At 45.8% G+C, this 16,061-nt stretch overlaps 1 protein-coding gene across 1 annotated transcript in view; it reads left to right on the top strand.

Moving 5' to 3' along the window:
- dnah7 (dynein, axonemal, heavy chain 7) overlaps window positions 1-15,517 on the top strand; it is a 108,559-nt gene extending 93,042 nt beyond the window's left edge. The window contains exons 61-67 of the mRNA XM_056579237.1: window positions 481-666; window positions 3,414-3,551; window positions 5,472-5,702; window positions 7,820-7,972; window positions 9,080-9,257; window positions 10,812-10,915; window positions 13,169-15,517. Coding sequence (XP_056435212.1) covers window positions 481-666; window positions 3,414-3,551; window positions 5,472-5,702; window positions 7,820-7,972; window positions 9,080-9,257; window positions 10,812-10,915; window positions 13,169-13,375 — 1,197 coding nt within the window. The 3' untranslated portion in view covers window positions 13,376-15,517. The remainder of the gene's footprint in view (window positions 1-480; window positions 667-3,413; window positions 3,552-5,471; window positions 5,703-7,819; window positions 7,973-9,079; window positions 9,258-10,811; window positions 10,916-13,168) is intronic.
- The last annotated feature ends 544 nt before the right edge of the window (window positions 15,518-16,061 follow it).

The following is a 16,061-nucleotide window of genomic DNA, read 5'->3' as shown; positions in this document are numbered from 1 at the left end:
TGTATCATGTATACGGTGAGCATATGGGAAGCAAATGTCTGTCTTCTAGAAACTAGTCTAGTCTAGTTCAAAAACAACGCTTGCCTCGCGCCCCACATATCTCTGCATATCATACATATTTAATCCTGTAACATTCAGTCTGATTTCCACAAGTGGATTCCTCTTCTCTCTCAAGGGTCTCTTTTTTTCATCAGTCCCACTCAAAGACCCTCTTGACACTTCCCAGAAAGCACCAGCGTGCATGCCGGTGCTTCACCGCCAGAGCCAAACACAGGGGCCGGGAAGTATAGCATACCAGTAGAATCTGTTTAAATGCCTTGACATTTCCCTTTTAGCCCAATCCGGTCTTCCTGAATTAATTACTATCTATCCATCTGTCTGTCTACCTGTCTGTGTGTCAGCCCACTTGGAAAATGCTACACTTTCTGTTAGAAGCTAGGGATCGTAGATTAAAACCTTGTTTGTGGTTGCGCTTGGCAGGATGTGCCGTTCGACGCCATCCGCTACATGACTGGCGAGTGTAACTACGGAGGCCGAGTGACAGACGACTGGGACCGCCGCACGCTGCGCACCATCCTCTCCATCTTCTACACCCCCGAGTTAATAGAGGACCCCAGCTACGCCTTCGACCCCAGCGGGCTCTACTACGCCCCAACCGAGGGGGATGTAAGGGACTGGTTTCAAATGTCAGAGATTCAGACTTCTGTATTGCCCTTGAGGCGAAGCACAGGAATTTGACTTTGTGAAGGTGCAGACAATTTACATGACAAAACAACATGCGGCAACAACAAAGGTTTTGGCACCCATTTGCCACATTAAGATTGAAATATCGAGACCTGAAACAATTACATACATAAAATATAAAAAACAGGACAATTATAGAGATATGGCTACATCAATGAAAACATTAAAAAAGACCCATCCAGCTTAGAGCCACCAATTCATGTGATCTAGTGCTACGTGGGTTTTATTTTAATTGGGTTAAGGCGGTTTGATACTTGGAAATATTAAGGACATGCATAATGTCATCTACATGCAAGCGACGACCGTCAAACTTTGGCATATAGCTTGCGGTGGTGAGTGCAGATTAGGGGTGTAACGATACAAGTATTTGTACCGAATCGTCACGGTACATGCACTTCTGGGTGGTTACAGAGTTGGACCGCGGTGTGTATATGTGGTGTACAAAGCGTTAATATGCGTACATAGCGTTAATATGGCGAATGTAAAGGCTTGTTTTGCTATGCAGAATTTAAAACTTGAAGTTGGAGTTGACCCCGGAACGTTTAGCCAAAGTATTACTAGTCTGACTCCATAATCCGACTCCGTAACTACGTAGACCCCTCGAGCTTTCGCAGTTCTCCGTCGGGATGTCGGATACGCAACGCAATTCGCTGCCCGATCGATCTTATATGTTGACTACAAACGATGCAAATAGTGTTGTAAATAAACTTCCAAAGCTTTTCGAATCTTATTTTTATTGGTCCTTAATGTGCAAAGTAAACAATGTACAAAGTAAATAAGGTGCAAAGTCAAACCGGAGAAGTGATTCGAGAAATGATTTTGTTATAGGACCAATCACAGCACTTGTCGTCTCCGTTGCGTCGACGGATAGTTAAAAAAATATTATTATTAATCTTTATTTTTTTATTGTTTTTTTCATTGCTGCTGATCTACGGCCATTCTCCGTTGTTGACAAACAAGCAGTTATTTTTAAATTTCCCCTTAACTATGAACCGTACCGTCCTGTACCATACCGTGACTTCAAAACCGTGGTACGTACCGAACCGGGACTTTTGTGTACCGTTACACCCCTAGTGCAGAATCAGTCTTTTGTAATTCATCTAGTAGCAGATTGCAAGAGTAGAGGCTAGGGCATTATCAGAAAGAATGTCTCTGTAGTCCAGTGCAGGCAAAATTGTAGATTGTATTGTTATTGTCCTGTCCACAAACGAGAAGCAAGCCTTGTTTCTGTAAAGGTAACCAATTTGAGGTTTTAGTTCATGAGATGTTTAATTTTGGTTTGAGAAGACAAACCCATGTGATGCCCACATTTGAGTTGTGAGTTCATGAGCAAGATGCTCAATATATAAGACAAACGATGAAATGAGGACAGGAATTATAAAATATGTGGGGCAAGTTTGTCAATTTAGATTGAGGAGATCTGCGTGAATGGTGTCAGTTAGTTTTAGTTTTTTCCATGGCCTGATTGGCTCTTTGAATTGATTAAAGGCTGGAGTCTATTATAGTCTGGTATATTTCCAGCCTCACTGTTATCCAAGTCCTGCTCATGGCCCTATTTATCGACCTAGTTACTCAATGGTCAGTCGCTGGAGGCCCAGAGCCAAGCTCTAATGACCTCCACTAAAGACAAAGGATCACACAGTGGAGGCTTTAAAGGCCCATTTGAGAATCCACTGAAGCTGTTCCATTTCCTTGAATATAGAAGAAACATTCTCTTGACTCTTGAAAAGTTAGGCATTCTTTCCTGAAATTACTTAACATCAAAAAATAAAAGAGCATTTTTGGGTTTATTTTAACCCTGCGGCTATGACGATGACAAGCCTGCGTACCTGTGTAGTGATGCACTGTGCACACTGCGTACTCGCTGTGTAGTATTGGAAAATGGAGCGATAAAGGCCGGGCAGACGGTGGCTCCTAGCATAAAGCATCAAAGATCCATTTCCTAGTGTTACAATAACCTTACATCCAAGAGCTACTGCTATGACCTCAGGTGATATCCTGAACCATCAGAAAACTCTCAGGATGCATCGCTGCCTTAAAGGGAACACAGTTTGATGTGTTTTTAAATGTCTTATCAAATGGGTGCTACGCCAAAAGTCATTAGGAAAAAAACAGCTAAATTGCCTAACAAGTCGCAGTGGGAAACCGCCATTGAAGACGTTTGCTTGATTTGTAAACACAAGTACAATCTACGACACACTCCATTTCATATATCATTTCTGCTCCCCCACCCCCTAGTACGCCCAATGTTTTATTCATAGCCCACATTTACATAGTCATCACTATAAATGTCAGCAGCCTAATAACAATATGACTTGTTTTTCAATGAGCGTTATTATCGTAGATGGTTTATAGTGTTGTGTTAGACCGGCACTCTCCTGCTCCTCCTCTCCTCCTCCTCTAGTATAACACTTACATAGAGTACACAAGATCTCTCCTCCTCCTCCTCTTCCTCTCCTCCTCTATTTAACAGCTACATAGAGTGCACAAGGTCTTACCTCCTCCTCTAGTACAACAGCTACATAGAGTACACCGGGTTTCACCTCCTCCTCCTCTTCTAGTACAACAGCTACATAGAGTACACCAGGTTTCACCTCCTCCTCCTCCTCTAGTACAACAGCTACATAGAGTACACCAGGTTTCACCTCCTCCTCCTCCTCCTCCTCTAGTACAACAGCTACATAGAGTACACCAAGGCTCTACCACTCAACCCCTCCCCGGAGATCTTTGGGATGAACGCCAACGCTGACATCACCAAGGACCAGTCCGAGACTCAGCTTCTGTTCGACAGCATCCTGCTAACACAGGTGTGGTACATACACACACAAACACATAACGTCAAGGACACACAAACACACACACACACGCACGCACGCACGCACGCACGCACGTGCGTGCGCGCACACACACACACACAAACAAATACACACTTCCAAACACAAGTCACACTACTGAAAAGACAGCCACATACACTACCAAAATAGGTCAGACACACAAAAACACACAAACAAACCAACAAGCAAACAAAAAAAAGAATGTGCAGTGTTATGTTTGCATTCACAATTATCTAAAGAAACTGAAGTCAGAAATCTATGTGAAATCCCCCTGTGATCAGTAATGAAGGCCCTGAAACACCAAGCAGTACCTCTCTTAGTAGCAATGAGGGTACTCTGCTGGGTGCCAGCACCACATGGGAGGGAGATGGCAACAGCGGCCCAATGCTACAAATAAAGTGTGTGTGTGAACACTGAGATAAGGAGGTGTGGTAGAGGACCAGCTTTCTCTGAGGGGATGCAACGCTGCATCTGGGCAGCTGGATGCCCAGACCAGACACCTCTGTTCCAGGAGTCCTGGGAACTCTCCCAAAGTCAAGTCCAGTTTATTTACACCTCAAAGGGCTTCACAGGCCCAGATCAGTACACTCGCCACCCCTGAGGTGCATTCAATAAGCTGTTCGGCCTCATGGATTCCCTGTGGAAGACTCTCTGAACATTATAGTACTGAAACACAAAATTAATATGAAACTTTTGTGCTGACTCATTTTTATGTCCACACAGACACAAGTGCTCACACACGCAAGCGCGCACACACACATGCGCATGCACGCATACACACACAAACTCTCCCCTCTCTCCAGTAGCCTCGTCGGTTTTAGTCAGTTTTTTGTGATGGCTAACAGGTTGTTCCATGAGAACAATAAGTAGTAAGAAACCATTGAAGTGTAGTTGTTGAGAGATTCAGGCAATGGTTTGGTAGCCTTCACCACAGCTTATTGTTGATTTGTACGCACAGCGTCCACCATAATTAATCATCGCTTTAGTCTTGTGTGGACCTTTTACGCAGCTAATACAGTAGCATCCGTCTCAGTGGCCGACCAACACAAAGATGCTCCGATGGAAATGGAGCAATTTGTCATTTCCCTTCTGTAAGACAAACAACATTATCCAGTCATTAAGCATCACCAATGCCTTGTCATACAGCCCCCAGTAGCGCTAAGTGCTGCTGGTTGGTAGGGGGTAAACAAGTTTCATTATTTGAAAAAAAATATTTTCAGCGAAACTAATGGTTTCATGAATCCTCACACTTCACACTTTCAAAGCATTCCCCGTTTCTTCTCTTATGCTCTGGTAATGTTAACGTGGCCATGCTTGTCATCATTAAGTGACAAGTAGACTCCACAAGCAAGAAGTAAAACAGAAAAGAGAGGAAAAATCGCAGTGGGAGCCGATGCCTCCGCTGTAGCTCGGGTAATTCCAAGTGAAGTGAGCAAGCGTGAGATCAGAGCGACGGCGCGATGCAACTAAGACCGAACCATCCGGCGTGAGATTAATCCCCCTGAGATTAACTCACAGATACGCTCCAATCCTGAAGGGCTGCTCTGCTTTTATTAAACAGTAAAGAAATAAAACACGTCAGAAGAGGGTACAAATGAAACTCCAGTTTTCTGGGGATGCAAAGAAACAACGTAATCCTGAATGACAGAAAAAAACTATTAAAAAACAAAGAAAAAACAAAAACAACAAAGCGACTTGAACCTTCGCCTTCTGTCGTCTCCTTCTCTCCTGCGCGCTGTGCTCTGTCATTCCTCATCCCTCTAACTCACAATTCTGTCTCCCTATCACACGTATTATCTCTCTGTCATATCTCATATTTCACTCTCTCACACCTACTTCCTCTCTGTGTTGTCGCTATCTCTCCCCCCTCCGTATCACGTCCCGCTCCGCCAGTCCCGGTCTTCGGGCGGGGACGCCAGCTCCTCAGACGACATGGTGTTTGAGGTGGCGGCAGACGTCCTGGGCAAGCTGCCCGCCGACTTCGACCTGGAGGCGGCCATGAGGCGCTACCCCACCGACTACAACCAGAGCATGAACACCGTGCTGGTGCAGGAGATGGGCCGCTTTAACAACCTGCTGCGCACTGTCCGCGACTCCTGCGCCAACATCCAGAAGGCCATCAAGGTACGAGGCCAGTGGGGGCTTGATGGGGAGGAGATGGTTGCCTGGCAACCGGGCTTGAGCGTCTTTTGTATTTACAGTGTACTATTCTATGCCAGTCATTTAAAAAGCCAAATAACCCTGTTTCAGCTGGGATATGAACCCTATGAGGTTTTAAGAAATGCGTTTGGGTTGAGTTTTAGGAGAGAAGGCTGGGTGTTGTCCCCATGGTACCGACCCATGCCAACTTGCCAACACCTTGGTTGTGAAGTCTGAGTGCCTCAGAAAAGGCACTCAGAACGCAAACTGCGTTCACAGCCTTTTCCTTAAATCTGGGTCCTATTTTAGTAACAGTGAAAAAATGGCCAGACAGCCTGACCGCTCCCCTATCCAGGCAGTTCATTCAGTGAACTCCTGATTTTGATAGAAGGATAATCATTGATTTAAAAGTATCCCTTCACCAGCAGTCAAGGAGTTAAAATAGCACGCAAATCTTGGGTTCCAATTTCAGCTCTAGCACATGTATCCTTTAGAAAGAACACAACAACACATTATGACTTCTAGTTAAACTAAGCTTCACCGTACGACAAAAATAAAAATTGTTGAAAGGCTAACCGTCAAAGTGATGCCCTTGGTGTTGAAAGCCATTGCATGTGTGCTATTTTCAGCCCGGAGAAAGTATTGTCATCTGACAATGTCTAATACATTTGCAGTAAAACACAGAGAAAGAAAATCAGCGCTTTGCTCCAGAAGGGGGGCTTCTATCGAAGCGTGGGCTCACCTTACAATCACAATACCCTCATTGCCCATACCACGTGAATTTGTTTCTGTTCATGTGCAGACAACAACGGACAGCGACAAATGACTTGACAAGAACCATCGAAAAACAACACAACACATCCGTCTACAGTTAATAACGAAAACCCAGAAAAGAGAGTGTCTGTAAGGTGCAGCTTTTCCCTGCAAGGACTGTTATTTTCTCTCTCCAGAGTGTCATATAAAAGGTGCCCTCATCGCTCCATGTCCAAGTGGCCCTTCTGACGGAGGTCGGTGACCCCCCCCCCCACACACACACACACACACACACAACCGCCACTGGCTGTAGGGCCCTCAGGGGCCCCCTTGATCTGCAAGGCACAGAGAGCAGCCAGAATAGGCAAAGGAGCGCGGGTCTCTCTGGTCCACAGCTGTAATTAGTCCACTCATGGTTCTGTACAATAAGTACTGATGCGGCCAATTAGGTCTGTTCACGAGACGCGCCTGCACTGTTAGTTTTGGGTCATTGGCTTAATACTACCCCCGCTGGAACTACTCTGGGAAAGGATAACTCTGCAAATGTATTGGAAAATTTCCCTCCCACTAAATACAAGCTCATATTCACAAGGACGTGGGCAGAGCCGTCTAGTGGCTGGGGTATTCAACTCCCAAATTGAAGATGACGGATGAATAGTAAATATCTTCTAATTAACTATCATAATGTTTCAGTCAGGAGTCATCCATACATTGTCTCCTTTATTGGGGAGACCATTTTAGACCATTGTCTCCTGTGTTAGCATCCACACCCAACAAGTATGTAGAGCAGACTTTTACAAACATGAGGTAAGCGTGGCTTTAGCATGTTTACGTCAACACTCTCCCTGTTCCCCCTATAAGGACGTGAAGGAGAACAAGTTCAAGCATCTATCAGTATCTCTCTCTCTCGCTCTCTCTGAAGTGCTAAGAGCTGCCATTTCGCAGCTGTCAGTCAGCTAGCTGGGCGACCGACTCGCGTGATGCTCTCTCAGTCCGGTCGCACAAACAGATCATCAACGGACCCAAGAAGGGCAAAAGAAACACAATTTCAATCGCAGTGACAGATCCGCCTGTATGTGAGGGAAGACCCGCTTTTATAGTGTTGGTTTTTATTTTACTCACTCTATAGTTAGTGAGTGTGACTGCGTCTCTAGGGCAATGCAATCATTGAAAAATTGCAATCCCACTATTCCACTCACTCGTACAGACAAGTTAATCAAAGATTTAAACTTGCTTGTGTGTGTGTGTGTGTGTGTGTGTGTGTGTGTGTGTGTGTGTGTGTGTGTGTGTGTGTGTGTGTGTGTGTGTGTGTGTGTGTGTGTGTGTGTGTGTGTGTGTGTGTGCGTCAGGGTCTGGTGGTGATGTCATCAGACCTGGAGGAGGTGGTGAGCAGTATTCTGAAGGGTCGTATCCCCGCCATGTGGATGAAGAAGTCCTACCCCAGCCTCAAGCCCCTGGGAGGCTACGTCAGCGACTTCCTGGAGCGCCTCAAGTTCCTGCAGGTAACCAGCCCTCCACCACCTACCCCCATCCACCACACCTGACTGGCTGGCACCCTAGTTTACACCACGTCCATCAGAGACCTGAGTGCTTGGTCGAGTGCACAGTATAGTGTCACCTGGGGGTTAAGTGCAGATTACGAGAAGACTGATAACAAATAAATGAAAATGAACTAGCAACTGTATTTTAGGAATAAATGACATGATGCCAAAGTAAAATAAACAAAAAAAATAAATGTATGTAAAAAAAACCTGCACCATTGATACAAATTGCATTTTGTTTGCAAAAATTCCAAATAGTCTTTTTTATTTGATTTTCGCTAGTTGCGGGCACTCTTAACCTGTTGAACTCACAGGGAAAAAGACACTAACTCGCTATCTAACAGATCACACACAACCTTCGACACCGAGTTGTTGCCCGCTCTGGCATTCATTAAAAGGACCAAGCTTCACATCTTCAGTCTCAGGGGCAAATGAGTGGATTCCCTTTCCCTTCACCTGGGCTGGTTTACTGCAGAAAACGGATTGTGTAGTTTCTGCTCAAGTGGAGTAATTCAGGAGTCAGAGTTGGGGGCCCAACCAGTTAATAAGGACAGCACATTTGGTGAAACTGAGAAGTTCAGCCAGGCCTAACCGGGGGCCACAGCCTGCTGCTTTTTAACTTGAGCAAACAAATGGAAGACAGCGTTCAATACGACAATTTAGTTACAGCCCAAGGGTTTGTTAGAACGTTATATGCTAAAACAATCATTACAAAGGTACGTTTGCCACAACAACTTCCCTTCTCTCAGTATTTCCTCTTTCACTACAAAAATGTGGCTTATTATGACATTTTCTAGCAAGTTAACAAGTTAAGGGAGGTGAGGGGAGTGGGTCTTAATTGTGTGTTTGTGCATGTGTGTGCATGTATGCACTGTTGTGTTTGTGTGCATGTGTTTGTGTGTGTGCATGTGTATGCGGTTTTGTGTTTGCGTGGGTGTTTGTGTGTCTGTGTGAGTGTCCGTATGCTTGTGTGTGTGCATGTGTGCGCGGTTGTGTGTGTATGTGTGTGTGTGTGTGTGTGTGTGTGCACGGTTGTGTCTGTGTCTGTGTGCGTGTGTGCGTGTGCAGGACTGGTACGACGAGGGCACGCCCGCTGTCTTCTGGATGTCGGGGTTCTTCTTCACCCAGGCCTTCCTGACCGGCGGCCAGCAGAACTACGCCAGGAAGCACACTATCCCCATCGACCTGCTGGGCTTTGACTTCCAGGTGCTGGACGACAGGGAGTACACAAGGCCCCCGGAAGACGGTAGGCACACACACGCAAACTCAGCCACGTCTGCCAGAACGCCTCAGCAGGGGGTTTGTGTACACTGGGGGGCATCGAGCTCTCGGCTTTCAGCGGGGGAGCTGATTCCAACCTAAGGATGGAACTCCCTCTGATGGAACTGGTTTAAATCTTAAACAGCGTGAACCAGATTAAGATAAGGAGGCAGTTTAGGGTGTGTCCACCAAGTGGCATCAAGCGCTGGGTTCCCTCTGATGGAACCGGTTTAATGATTTGAACCAGTGTGACGGACGTGCCGAACAGCCTCCCTTGTGCGGTGTTTTTTTCTTTCTGAGGCGCTCCGATGACAGTGTGCTCTCGATTAGTGACAGCAGGCGAAGGACAGGGGGGTGTGGAGGATAGGACACGGCGGAAGGGTTTAGCACCGCAGTCCTAGGGTCTCAAAAACACGTCCTTCAACCAGGGGGTGTCCATGGTGAGTGCTGTGCCTTCAGCTGACGTCTGTGTCGCTGGAGTCTGGGCCTTTTTTCGCACAGCCTCGTTGGCTCGCAGGGTGGCAGGGCAGAAAGTGAGAAGCACTTCTCTCTGAGGGCTAGAACAGGGGGAAACTCGGTGCAGATGGAAGGCACCACGCCGACACATCAGTGGGAGAGCACAGGTAAACAAACACAGCAGGGGGTGGTAGGGTATGGTGGGGAGGGGGCATAAGAGAGTAGCGCTAAGATGCTGAGACCAACCAACATCAATGGGGGAAGGCAAAAAGGAGCTGTCTCTTACCGGGAAGTGACAACCTAACAATTAAGAAGAACTAGTGTTGAGCGCCACACTGCAGTCACACAGGATGATGGGGCTGACGGAGGGATGGGAGGAGGAAAGAAAGGAAGTAGAGGCAGAACGACTCCTCCTCCACCGCGGGCGACCCCCCGCTGAATGCCTGGCCCCTGCCAAGGGTGTGTCAATCAGAGCTTCACAATAAAAGCCCCTGCCGGTTCGCTGCGGGATCCTCCTCATCACAGAGACAGCGACCGCCCGGCCAGGATTACCTCGTCTGCTTGACGGCGTGTATTTAGATGTGTTCAAAGTAATGCCTTCCTCCCTGACTTGCGCCCGCATCCTCAGTAGCAGCGTACCAGTTTAGTTTGTTTATTTATTCTGTCGGCTGCATCTATCACACCACAGGTCTTCTTTGGTTTATGAACACAGACTGGCAGCTTGGACGGGGGGTCTGAGTGAGCTATGGAGGGATATGCACTCCTCTATTAAAGACTGCTTGTGGATTTAACAGGAGCCAGTCCAGGCTGTATGCCTGCTTTTAGAGCAGCTTGATGCTGCGTTTTAATACTTAATGATCTGCAGAAGAGACAGGGGTTTCACACATTGTTCAAATGTTATCTGTAGTACAGAAAAGGCAAAACACAAAGGTTATATTCTGTAACTATTTGTGTGTGTGTGTGTGTGTGTGTGTGTGTGTGTGTGTGTGTGTGTGTGTGTGTGTGTGTGTGTGTGTGTGTGTGTGTGTGTGTGTGTGTGTGTGTGTGCATGCGTGTCCGTGTGTGAGTGTGTGTGTGTTTTTAGGTGTGTATATCCGAGGGCTCTTCCTAGACGGGGCTCGTTGGGAAAGAAAGACCAAACTCCTCGCCGAGTCCTTCCCTAAAGTACTACACGACGTGATGCCTGTGGTATGACACACGTACACACACACACACACACGTACACACGTACACACACACACACACACACACACACACACACACAGGGGTAGCAGCGTGACTTGATTTATTGCTCATCTGATGGACAAGCAGACTATTCTTTATATATTCCAAATCCACATAACATTCCTTTTGTGTTTGGTGTTGTTTACCTAAACGCCCTCCATTTCTGGGAACAGCAGGTGTGGTTCAGGCAGGGAGGGAAGCACAGCGGGTTCCTACATCATATGTAGTCTCAATTTGACCATTGACACATCTCTGGCTGGAACCGAGCGCTGCTTTGTGGTTTCTCAGTGCGACCGTCAAAGCAGAGAGCGGGTTACATAAGCAGGTTTGTCGGCGGTCTCCTCCCAGTGTGTTGTTGAGTTCTGGTATGAAGCGGAGATGAAGGGGGGTGCGGTGGGCGATAACGTCTTCACCGCCGCGGTAGCGAGCCCCCTCTCCCCTGTTGTACGGCAGAACAATAGCACGGCTCACCGAGGGAGGGAACAAACGCGGAGCGAGGGAGTGTGTTGGAGGAACTCCCCCGTCTCCTGGTTCTCCTGAGCAGACACAAAGCAGCACCTTCAGCACTTCTTACCCCCGACCCCTCCTCCCCCATGTCTCCTTCTCATCCTCCCCTCTCGCTGTCTGAGGGGCTTTCTTAATTAACACAACTGGATGATGATGATGATGATGATGATGATGATGATGATGATGATGATGATGATGATGATGATGATGATGATGATGATGATGATGATGATGATGATGCTGCTGCTGTGTATGAAAAGGCGGTCGAAGCAGCAGATTAAAATAGATCGCCGGCAGCTGATTTGGCAGAGAACTCTGACAAACTAGGCCCCTCTGCTTTGTGAGTTTTATGATGTGTTATTCTGTGGTGCTCCTCTCTGCCCGCAAGGCTGTATTCACAATGCGTTCAGAGTGTGCTTGTTGTGGTACTGCTCTCTGGTTATTCCAACAACACATTCACATTGTGTTTGTTGTGTTACTGCTCTCTGCTCACTCACAAACCCTGTTCACATTGTGTTTGTTGTGTTACTGCTCTCTGCTCAATCACAAACCCTGTTCACATTGTGTTTTTTGTGTTACCACCCTCATTCCCAAAGCACATTGTCTTTGTTGTTACTGCTCTCTGATCACTCACATTGTCTTTGTTGTGTCACTGCTCTCTGCTCACTCATATTGTCTTTGTTGTGTTACTGCTCCCTGCTCACTCACATTGTCTTGGTTGTGTTATTGCTCTCTGCTCACTCACATTGTCTTTGTTGTGTTACTGCTCTCTGCTCACTCACATTGTCTTTGTTGTGTTACTGCTGGGTTATGAGGAGGCAGGCAGGGCTTATGAATAATACGCAGGATGACTTGTTTTAAATATTCACATTTCAGGCCAACATGAATTTTCTTCTTGACAAGAACATAACGCAATTTAACATATGTTTTATTTATTGTGTTTTCTTCGGTAGGAAGAAAACAACCGAGGCGGCAGTGGATAGCTTTGAAATGCAAATCTTTATCGACATACCCTTTCTAGAACTCTTTCTCTAGCTGCTACTCAATAAAAGACTCAATGTTTTTAGTGGCCCGGTTTATGCCTTTTCTATAACCCATGCCACTGAACAACCAACAGGGAGCCATCCTCAGTAATGTCTTTATATCAGCTTTAAAGTTTCTGTCTGTTTTATCCTCCAGTAGAGGAAATCCAAACGTTTTTTGAAAGAAACCTCAAAATATTGAGTAACCCCCACAAGTACACCCAACCCCTTGAACCGCTAGTACTGAGAGAAGCCCAAACCTGGTTTTTCTCAACCTCTTTGGGCGCAGGACCTGTTTTTCAAGTCTGAAAATCAACACACAAACTTTTAACCCAATCTGCATCCGCTTTTATGTCCCAGTGAATTTATAATACAACCTGCAGAAGCTAGTTTGCATGCGGCTATGATTAAGTTACCTGTTTGCATAGAAGGAATCTTTCAAGAAGTTTAAATATTTCGCTTTTGTTTTTGCAAAAAATGCTGACATCGGAAGTAGAGTCTCCGGCATACGACTAATGGCTCCCTGACATCAGTTATTCTAGGGTGGGATGTCTGACAATGCCCCATCAAACATTGACAGTGTACAGTTCTAGTAGTTCTGGTATAGTTGACCGGTTGCAGAGCTTTGATCAGGCGATCCCATGGTTGGCGACCCCACCCTCACGCCTGTGTGTCTCCCCTGTGTCAGATGTGGCTGAAACCAGTCAAGCGGCAGGACATTCCCGAGAGGATGTGCTACCTGGCACCGGTCTACAAGACGGGCGAGCGGCGCGGCACGCTGTCTACCACGGGCCACTCCACCAACTACGTCATCGCCATGACGCTGAACTCGGACGTGCCCTCCGAGCACTGGGTGCGCCGCGGCGTGGCGCTGCTCTGCCAGCTAAGTGTCTAGTCTCTAACACGCTCACACATCACCGGGAGCGCTGGAATTAAACAGGAAAGCCTTCATCCTCCTGTGTCATATGTGACCATGCCAAACACTAACAGGGAATGTCTCATTTTTTGTTTTATACCTTGATCTCTGATAAAAGCATTGTTTATAAGGTCTTTATTTTTTTAATTACCAGAGTATACATATTTTATTATCCTCTGAAATGTCAAGACCACATTTATAATTATATTAATATTTGAAGAACCAAAACTATTTATTGGAGATGGTGATCCATTAACCTCTGTTCAAATATGTTCTGTTATATTAAATATTTAAAATGTTCAATTGAAGAATATATTTAAACACAGGTTATTGCTAGGTTGACCATCATTGATTCAACAGCGAAGGATGTTTTTCATGTTTATTGGACTCATGAGGATAATGTACAAGACAGATAATTGGCAATGACATCACATTGCAATGCAACCATACCCAAGCTCCTTAACAATATATACACAAACCAAAACAATTGGCCTTCTTTGTTTTCCAGACAACGGTGTTGTCTGGGTTCCGAGAAACAAGCACTTCTTGGGGGGGCTTAGCGGCTCCAAAAGTCGTATTCTTCAACAGATAAACTGCAAAAACAGTGCCAGACTTACATGTCATAGGCCACATAAAATAAATATGTTCCAACAATTAAAACATTTGACTTAACGTTTCATTAAACATAAATAATGAGCTTTAGTTAAAGAGCCCTTATTTTTTTGGATGGAGCAATTTGGTGTTGGACAAGGGTACAAATTATGTTATCATCCATATTGTCTGACACAATCAAATTATTAGATCAACCTCTTTTTCCTTTGACATGACTTTAATTACTTAAAATAAAAATAATTGACAGGCATGTACCCTTAAGGCGTATTTAAAAATGGATCAACATTCTCTGCCAGACACTTACTTAGAAGGCCGTTTGAGAACGTTGGACACCAGCCCAGAAAAACTTTGGGCATTGGTGTCAATCAGTGGAGCTCCAAAATAAAATATATAGTACATAAAGTTCTGATCGCCTGATAAAGGATTTACAGTCTACCATCCACTCACGCATCATGCATGATTCACTCAGATCAAATACATTACTTTAATGTGACGACCAGGATTCTTCATACGATGGATGTCACATGGTGACAGGATAAACAAAGTCACAAATATGGGTGTGCTCACGTGAGCACGCTTACGCTAGGCTAGCACACATAACGCATGCTAGCCTAGCTTGGCATCAGGCTACAGGGAGTTAGCCTAGCATGCTATCAGGCTACCCCTAACGTGCTACCAAGCTAAAGCTTTTTAGCCTGGCGTGCTACCAAGCTAAAGCATGTTAGCCTGGCGTACTAGCCTGGGATGAGCACACCCAATGGAATGTTAGGTGGAATGTGTGATTGTGACGAGCACCAGCCACTTTTTGACAAACTTAGTACGTGGTTGGAGAACAAAAAATTAATCCAATAACTGCCATTTTTGACACATGTGGCATAAAGGGGGAAATATCACCCCAACAAAATAAAAAAGTGTAAGAGGTAAACGACATGGGGTACCATGTGAATGCACTCAGGACGTACCGTGTGCATGAACCAGAAGGAGGAGACTAGGAGGACAAACCGTAGTGATGCACCATGTGGGCGCTCACTTTGAGGACGTCCTGTCTGCATGTACTATGTGAACGCATTGTGTAATACATTGAGGACACACCATAGAGCACCGATGAGAACGTACCGCGCAAGACGACCGCTGTCCTTACCATTGTCTTGAGATTGTCAGAATCACAAAGTAAACATGAGGAGATAATATAATGTTAAGATGAGCAGTGATTGCAGTGATGGGTTGTTGCTTTTCGATTCATTGCATTAGTATTTCTGTTGTTGCAGCTTGTCAATATCGCGAGGTGTAATCTGTTGCCTGAATTGAACGTAAAAGGTCTGCAGCGGGGCCAAGGATTTTGGCACAGCAGCTTCTGATGCTCAATAACCTAGTAAACTAAAACACTGTTTATGCCGTCAGAGACGTCCCTATTGCTAAATTCACATTTTGACATTGATTATCTCTCTAGAACAGCATCATTCAGAAATTTCTGTTAGTCTTCCTAAAACAAACATAAATGTTATGCCTGTAGTCCGAAGAGTCCATCTCTTTTTAAAGGCATTGTCAGCATTGCTGTTTCAATGCTGGCACCGTGCGCAGTAACTGAGAAATAACAAATCAGACATTCAAACAAATACTACACATAAATAAAGACACTAGAGGAACTAACGAGCCAATGAGAGTTTGCTATTCCGAGCCAAGGAGTGCTTGACGCGTTTGCATGTCGATGCGTCAAAAAGGCGGCATGGCTTCCTTCATTTTGATTGGCCGTGGACGTAACCGTGGCGACGAGAGTTTGTGAAGCGAGGGCCTGACACAGACGAGACAAGAGATGCTCAGTACGTGACACCGCGGCGACATCGGCATGACAACACAGCTCCATGATGGATTACCAGTGGCGACGCTCCACAGATGTGTGTGTGTGTGGCGTGGAGGAGGAGGAGGAGGATGAGGGCGACAGCCACCAGCCGGGGTGTGTGGGGGTCCTGTTTGGAGTCCTTCAGGCATCAGGTTTGAATGGACAGCGATGAAGATAGCGGGGGGGTATGCCAACATCAAACTGATGACGATG

This window comes from Gadus chalcogrammus, chromosome 20 (genome assembly GCF_026213295.1).
Source record: "Gadus chalcogrammus isolate NIFS_2021 chromosome 20, NIFS_Gcha_1.0, whole genome shotgun sequence".
Classification (NCBI taxonomy): domain Eukaryota; kingdom Metazoa; phylum Chordata; class Actinopteri; order Gadiformes; family Gadidae; genus Gadus; species Gadus chalcogrammus.
The sequence above is the reverse complement of the archived record's forward strand: the minus strand, read 5'-3'. Positions and strand labels throughout refer to the sequence as shown.